An 8,358-nucleotide genomic window follows, 5' to 3' on the forward strand; every position below is an offset into this window, starting at 1 on the left:
CTGAACAAGGCAGTTAACCCCCGTTCCTAGGCCGTCATTGAAAATAAGAATGTGTTCTTAATCTGACTTGCCTAGTTAAATAAAGGTGTAAAAAAAAAAGAAAATAGAACATCGGCAAATCAGTGGCCAAAAATACCAATTACCGATTGTTATAAAAACTTGAAATCGGCACTAATTAATCGGCCATTCCGATTAATCGGTCGACCTCTAATAGGCAAGTTATCATTACTCATTACGTATTTATTCCTTGTATAGTTATTTTTCTCTGCATTGTTGGGAAGAGCCCATAAGTAAGCATTTCAGTGACAGTTTACACCTGTTGTTTAGCAAGCAAGTGACAAAAAACCTTACATTTGATTGATTTGATTTACATACAAGTTAATTGAGTGTTAGAAACATACATATCAACAAATAGATGACACTATAGTGTTATGACTTTAATAATATCGCTATTACTTGGCGGCCTTCCATTTCACGACACATTAATTCTTAGTTTTTACAGAAATGACAACTCCCTGTGGTGTGTTTTTATGTTGGAGAATTTGTGATTGTTAACGTGTGAACTAGGAGCATGTAGAATAACAAGTGTTGCCAGACTCACACAGGTCACCCAGTGCTCCCTTGGTGACATTCTCAGCTCGTGCCACCGTCACTCTGAACTTGTGAGAGAACTGCTGCTCCACCTGCACAGAAACACAACACATCACATAACAGACAGTCTGTGAGCCAGGACACACTCCTCACACAAACACAAATCTATCACACTTGAACTCCAACATAGAACTACTTAGGTACAGTGAGTACAATTTCAACTGTGATTTGTGTCCAAACCTGGGCTGTAGATGATAACCTGTGTCTCGTGAGTCCTATCCTTCTCTTACTGTTTTTATTTCACCTTTATTTCACCTTTATTTAACCAGGTAGGCCAGTTAAGAACAAGTTGTCATTTACAACTGCGACCTGGCTAAGATAAAGCATAGCAGTGCGACAAAAACAACAACATAGAGTTACACATAAACAACGTACAGTCAAAAACACAAAATAAAAGAAAAATAGAAAGATCTATGTACAGTGTGAGCAAATGTAGAAGAGTAGGGAGGTAAGGCAATAAATTGGCCATAGAGGCGAAAATAATTACAATTTAGCATTAACACTGGAGTAATATATGTGCAGATGATTATGTGCAAGTAGAGATACTGGGGTGCAAAAGAGCAAGAGGGTAAGTAATAATATGGGGATGAGGTATTCGGGTGTGCTATTTACAGATTGGCTGTGTACAGGTACTGTGAAAGACGATCAGATCCCATACTCTTACTATGGGGCAGACAACTGTAGTTTTGTTGCTTTCTTGTTGTTTTAGGTCATTTGTAAACAGAAGGTCTGATGATGTAATTTTGTCTAATCACCATTCCCCTGGAAGTGAATCTGCAGATCTGCTAGTCTCCACTACAGCATAACAGTGATGAGTGAGGCTTTGCAGCAGGCATAGACTTTCAATAGGAACTGAGCAGCCAATGGGGCTACAGTGGAATATCTCCATGTCCAGACAACAGGGTACATTTGCAGTGGGGTAATATTTGATATGTGTATATTATATTTACCTCACATGCGACCAGTGATAAGAATAAGACTATGCAATTAGCCTATTAAAATGTTTACCTGACTCCTTAAAGATAATTAAAATATGCAAGAGACTATTCCCCCTCAGGAGACAGAAAAGATTTGGCATGGGACCCCAGATCCTCCAAAAGTTCTACAGCTGCACCATGGAGAGCATCCTGACTGGTTGCATCACTGCATGGTATGGCAACTGCTTGGCATCCGACCATAAGGTGCTACAGAGGGTAGTGCGTACAGCCCAGTACATCACTGCCATCCAGGACCTCTATACTAGGCGGTGTCAGAGAAAGGCCCCAAAAAATTGTCAAACACTCCAGCCACCCCAGTCATAGACTGTTCTCTCTGCTGCGGTACGGCAAGCCTAGGTCCAAAAGGCTCCTTAACTGCTTCTAGCCATAAGACTAATGAACAATTAATCAAATGGCTACCCGGACCAATTGCATTTTTTAACGCTGCTGCTACTCGCTGACCCCATGTACATATGACCTCAATTACCTCGACTAAATTGTACCCCACACATTGACTCTGTACCGGTACCCCCGTATATAGCCTCGTTGTTATTATATTGTGTCACTTTTTTTAACTTTAGTTTATTTAGTAAATATTTTCTTGACTCTTGTTTATCTTAAACCTGCATTGTTGGTTAAGGGCTTGTAAGTAAGCGTTTCACAGTAAGGTCTACCTGTTTTATTCGGCACATGTGACAAATTACATTTTATTTGAATTAGTTGAGTTACAGTAATAGGCAACCAAGAAATGTCTGAGAATGTAATTCTAAATAGTATATTTAATTACTTTGTCAAATGAAGGATACATTATACAAGGAATAAACTTAAGTTACAAATCATTAACAAGCATTGCAAGACATTATTCTAAGCATGATCAGAGAGGGAGAATGAGAGAGAAGTCATGGCCTGAAAGGCCATGCCCCAAGAGACCCTGGGGTGGAGAGAGGTCATGACCTGAAAGGCCATGCCCCAAGAGACCCTGGGGTGGAGAGAGAAGTCATGACCTGAAAGGCCATGCCCCAAGAGACCCTGGGGTGGAGAGAGGTCATGGCCTGAAAGGTCATGCCCCAAGAGTCCCTGGGGTGGAGAGAGAAGTCATGACCTGAAAGGCCATGCCCCAAGAGTCCCTGGGGTGGAGAGAGAAGTCATGACCTGAAAGGCCATGCCCCAAGAGTCCCTGGGGTGGAGAGAGAAGTCATGACCTGAAAGGCCATGCCCCAAGAGTCCCTGGGGTGGAGAGAGGTCATGGCCTGAAAGGTCATGCCCAAGAGACCCTGGGGTGGAGAGAGAAGTCCTGGCCTGAAAGGTCATGCCCCAAGAGACCCTGGGGTGGAGAGAGAAGTCATGACCTGAAAGGTCATGCCCCAAGAGACCCTGGGGTGGAGAGAGAAGTCATGACCTGAAAGGCCATGCCCCAAGAGACCCTGGGGTGGAGAGAGAAGTCATGACCTGAAAGGCCATGCCCCAAGAGACCCTGGGGTGGAGAGAGAAATCCTGGCCTGAAAGGCCATGCCCCAAGAGACCCTGGGGTGGAGAGAAGTCATGACCTGAAAGGCCATGCCCCAAGAGACCCTGGGGTGGAGAGAGAAATAAACAGTATAGGTATCTAACCAGTGCAGGTCAGGAACAAAAAAGAGAAAGAGGCTAATAATCTAAGACCCTTTATAACATCTGATCATGTGTAGATAAAGAATCTGAGTTGTTGACCAATACCATGTTGAGTTAACTGTTGAGTTAACTTCCAATCAGATGTCAAAGCTACAAGACGTAAAGACAACTGAACCTCTGCTACCCAGAGGTGTGACAAGATGGGGTTGGTGAGATAACACATAGAATGTTGAATTCCAAAGACAACAGAAAGGAAATCCTTGCATACAGTTGATCTGAGTCACTTCGGGGGCTAGGCCACCCTACACCTTCTTTATCCTATCATGATGAACACTAGGCCTACCCCTAGCCCTGACAGCTGTACTGAGAAGACAGCTGTAATGAGAAGAGAGCTGTAGTGAGAAGAGAGCTGTAGTGAGAAGACAGCTGTAGTGAGAAGAGAGCTGTAGTGAGAAGACAGCTGTAGTGAGAAGAGAGCTGTAGTGAGAACACAGATGTAGTATGAAGATAGCTGTAGTGAGCTGTACTGAGAAGACAGCTGTAGTGAGAAGACAGCTGTAGTGAGAAGAGATCTGTAAAGAGAAGCCAGCTGTAGTGAGAAGCCAGCTGTAGTGAGAGCACAGCTGTAGTGAGAAGAGAGAGAGCTGTAGTGAGAAGAGACAGCTGTAGTGAGAGCAGAGCTGTAGTGAGAAGAGACAGAGCTGTAGTGAGAAGAGACAGAGCTGTAGTGAGAAGAGCGAGAGCTGTAGTGAGAAGACAGCTGTAGTGAGAAGACAGCTGTAGTGTTTTTTATTTTATTTAACTAGGCAAGTCAATTGAGAACAAATTCTTATTTACAATGACGGCCTACACCGGCCAAACCCAGACAACGCTGGGCCAATTGTGCGCCGCCCTATGGGACTCACAATCATGGCCGGTTGTGATACAGTCTGGATTCGAACCAGGGTGTCTGTAGTGACGCCTCAAGCTCTGAGATGCAGTGCCTTAGACCGCTGCACCACTCAGGAACAAGTGAGAAGAGAATTGTAGTGAGAACAGAGCTGCCCACTAATCTAATGTTGATAGATTGAGACCGAACAAATATAAGGTTTTCTACTGAAGTAATACTGCTTTATCAGAAACACTATGTGGCCAAAGATAGTCTTATCGAGAGTAGTAGGTTCCTTCTTATTACTGGAACACATGACTCACTGGCCTTAAGGTGAAGTTGTAAGAAGCTGTTTGTTACACTACCAAAATACCAAGTAAATGTATGCAAAACATGCAGTATAGTAAATACCTAAGAATTTGAATGTAACCGGACTTACGATAATGTACTGGTAGGGGTCTATGGAAGACATGGTTGGCTGGTGGGAGAGTTGGTGTCAGCTACTGTAGGAGGAGAGTCTCTGTCCAGTCTCCAAATGTGTCCTTGAACTTATGAAGATCCTCCAGGAACACTGAGTAGAATCTACAGACTGGGGACACACAGAGCATCATAATGTAAGGGATGGTGTGGAAAGACAGATATGACATATGGTAACTTGTGGCAGAGTTAGTGAAACAATAGCTTTGCTTGACAGTTGTATACTGTCCTAGTCCAATGACACATTGCTGGTGAGTGAAACTGTTTGAAACAGTGATGATGTAAAATACTAATAACTTGAAATAACTGGTTATCAGCTACTGAAATAACTGGTTATCAGCTACTGTAGTGAGTGTAGGACCAGGGAGAGGGGATGTACTGAAGCCACAAGACTGAGATAGGCCTGTGTGTGTGTGTGTGTGTGTGCGTGCGTGCGTGTGCGTGTGTGTGTGTGTGTGTGAGAGAGATAGAGGCCTATGTGACTCAGCGAAGTGAGAGATGCTACCACAGCCTAATAATTTGTGTGTGTGTGTGTGCGTGTGCGTGTGTGTGTGTATTACAATAGACCACAAGCCCAGTGTGGCTCCAAGGCTCCCCTCAGTTGTTCAACAAAGCGTAGCATTTCTGTGAGGAGTTCATGCACGTAGTGTGGTTGTGTGTTCGCAGTGCTGGTCACGTAGTTTGAATTGATGGTCCAAGTTCTGAATGAGCCTATTTGGGCTGTGACGTGGTGACCTGCATGTGTTCCACATTTCTAAACGATCCATCCACAAAGCAATAAGAGCTGAATGGATTGGACTGGAACACAGACCGCTTGGCCTGACCACTGAGTGGGCTTTTGGTTGTTTTGGTACAAGAAAGCTGTGCCAATGTGCTTAAATATCTGGTCTCATCATTAAATTAGTATTCAATTACAATAATGGTTATTCATTCAAAAGTCAATTCAATGACTGAATTGTGATGTTCCTAAACGCAAGGCCATGGACTTAGGCATACCTGTAATCAACAGGCTTAATTGCCATGTTGTAACACTTGTGTTATTACTATGCAATAAGGTATCCTCTGTTCATAGACAATGGCTGGACCCACTGACTGCATCAAATTAATGTAATAACAAAAGCAAAGGGAAAATAATAACATTTTACATGGCAAGACACAGCAATGAAAACAAATTATGCACCAATCCATATAATTCTTAATAACCTACATTTGCCAAATATCTTCAGTGGGATTGATACATTGATGATGATTTTCATAATGTCTTTCAAATGAGAGTTCAACATGTGAAAGTGTTTAAAAACGTTTTAAAACTAAAATGTCTTACTTGCTGATTTAGGCTAGTCTATTCTTGTAGAAGTTAACACAATCATTTGAAAATTAGAATAATATATTTCCAATTCTGATCGAATAATAATCGAATTATATAGTGGTCTAATAAGACAATTTACTGCCGTTGACTTGCCGTTTACGGAAAGACCAAGTTAATGCACTGACTCGACACACCACCGCGCACAGCAAGCTTGAACAGCGCGGTGTCCAAAGTTAAATAGGCTACACCAACATACAGAACAGGCTTTACGTGTTTGTATTGTAACAAAGATGCAACACTGAGGAATGCCAGTTACTTGTCCACCTACCTTGAGAACAATATCAGCTCATAAATCCTAGGAAATATGTCATCCACGCCTGAAGTATGGCTCCACTGTACACCGTATACGATGAGCCGGAGGAGGTGCTAAACACCGCCTCTCGAAAAACGTACACACCTCGTAGCGGAACTCAACTTTAAGCTTTGGTAATTTAAGAAGTCTGAATTTGTGGGGAGCCTAATCGAAAACTGAAATTTGGCGCATGGGTTGTATCAGAGACATTGTTCGCTACTTATCTGACCTCAAAGGCTGCCCATGAGAGTCGAAAGATTTGCAGAAAATCCCTGAGAGAAGTATGATGCAACCTGCGGATGTTTCCATTTTTTCTACTGAGCCATTTACTTTATCTTCGTATTCTTATCTTTTATTATTGTTGCATTGTGCAAAAGGAACCTGCAAGTAAGCATTTAGTTGGACGGTGTATACCATGTGTATCCCGTACATACGACTAAAAACATTTGAAATGTGAAATTTTGGTATGCGACGTATGTACGCAATCATTTCTACAAGTACAACCCCCCTTCCAGCTTGGTTCTGCCAGCAGCACAAACGATGTCGTAATTTATATGGTAATAGAAAACCTTCAGATTAAAAGTCCGCATTTCAAAACATTGCATTGTCGATGACTCATACAAAGTATATTACATTTTAGTCAATGTCTTTTTTTATTGTGCTTATAAGTAAATGCAAGAAGGAATTAATGAAAACAATGTAAAATATTTATGAAAAATATGGTTACATTTTGTATAAGAACGATATTAATCAAATACAATGTTGACTGGTATGTTCACAATATTGGGTTGTAAAATAACTATTCTTTAAACTGAGGTAAAAGTGGGCTTGACAATAGTCTACTCAGTAGTGTCTCTTCTAACTACTGCCAATTCATTTATTCTGTTCTGCATGCAGCTATGGAACCTTGACCTGTTTAACATGACATGCTACCTTGCCCAGGACCTGCTATTTCGACTCAATTCAGTTTCAATTCAATTTAAGGGCTTTATTGGCATGGGAAACATATGTTAACATTGCCAAAGCAAGTGAACTAGATAATAAAGAAAAGTGAAATTAACAATAAAAATTAACAGAAAAGACTAAACTCACAAATGTTCCAAAATAATAAAGACTTTACCAATGTCATATTATGTGCAAATAGTTAAAGTACAAAAGGGAAAATAAATAAAAATAAATATGGGTTGTATTTACAATGGTGTTTGTTCTTCACTGGTTGCCCTTTTCTTGTGGCAACAGGTCACAAAACTTGCTGCTGTGATGTATTGTTGTATTTCGCCCAGTAGATATGGGAGTTTATCAAAATTGGGTTTGTTTTCAAAATCTTTGTGTATCTGTATAATCTGAGGGAAATATGTGTCTCTAATATGGTCATACATTGTGCAGGAGGTTAGGAAGTGCAGCTCAGTTTCCACCTCATTTTGTGGGCAGTGTGCACATAGCCTGTCTTCTCTTGATAGCCAGGTCTGCCTTTTATCAGTAGCGAATGCTCACTGAGTCTGTACATAGTCAAAGCTTTCCTTAAGTTTGGGTCAGTCACAGTGGTCAGGTATTCTGCCACTGTGTCCTCTCTGTTTAGGGCCAAATAGCATTCTAGTTTGCGCTGTTTTTTGTTAATTCTTTCCAATGTGTTAAGGAATTATCTTTTTGTTTTCTCATGAATTGGTTGGGTCTAATTGTGTTGCTGTCCTGGGGCTCTGTGGGGTCTGTTTGTGTTTGTGAACAGAGCCTCTTCTCCAGGTTCATATCTTTGTAGGTGATGGTTTTGTTATAGAAGGTTTGGGAATCGCTTCCTTTTAGGTGGTTGTGGAATTTAACAGCTCTTTTATGGATTTTGATAATTAGCGGGTATTGGCCTGCATACATTATTTGGGGTTTTACGTTGTACACTGATTATATGTTTTGCAGAATTCTGCATGCAGAATAGCCAACAACAAAAAAACTCACCGAATTCCAAAACGAACAAAAACGTCCCAAACTGACATTATAATATATACACGAACTCTACCAAACTGTTTTGGCTGGGAAGCCCGCCTTAAGGAGTCACCAGCACTCCGTGTTAAATCAATTGCCCAGCACAAGAGACCAGATTTAAATTCTACAGATTCTTTTGAGT

At 41.4% G+C, this 8,358-nt stretch overlaps 1 protein-coding gene across 2 annotated transcripts in view; it reads right to left on the bottom strand.

Moving 5' to 3' along the window:
• Nucleotides 1-6,765, bottom strand: part of pla2g4ab (phospholipase A2, group IVAb (cytosolic, calcium-dependent)) — a 49,582-nt gene extending 42,817 nt beyond the window's left edge. Inside the window, exons 1-3 of one of the 2 annotated variants that reach the window (XM_014123555.2) lie at nt 6,219-6,765; nt 4,544-4,693; nt 602-683 (exon numbers count right to left, since the gene is read on the bottom strand). In XM_014123555.2, coding sequence (XP_013979030.1) covers nt 602-683; nt 4,544-4,576 — 115 coding nt within the window. In that variant the 5' untranslated portion in view covers nt 4,577-4,693; nt 6,219-6,765. Of the gene's footprint in view, nt 1-601; nt 684-4,543; nt 4,694-5,788; nt 5,808-6,218 lie in introns of those variants that run through there. The other variant, XM_014123556.2, reaches the window with a different exon arrangement.
• Nucleotides 6,766-8,358: the final 1,593 nt, after the last annotated feature.

Source organism: Salmo salar, chromosome ssa10 (assembly GCF_905237065.1).
Source record: "Salmo salar chromosome ssa10, Ssal_v3.1, whole genome shotgun sequence".
NCBI classification, from domain to species: Eukaryota; Metazoa; Chordata; class Actinopteri; order Salmoniformes; family Salmonidae; genus Salmo; species Salmo salar.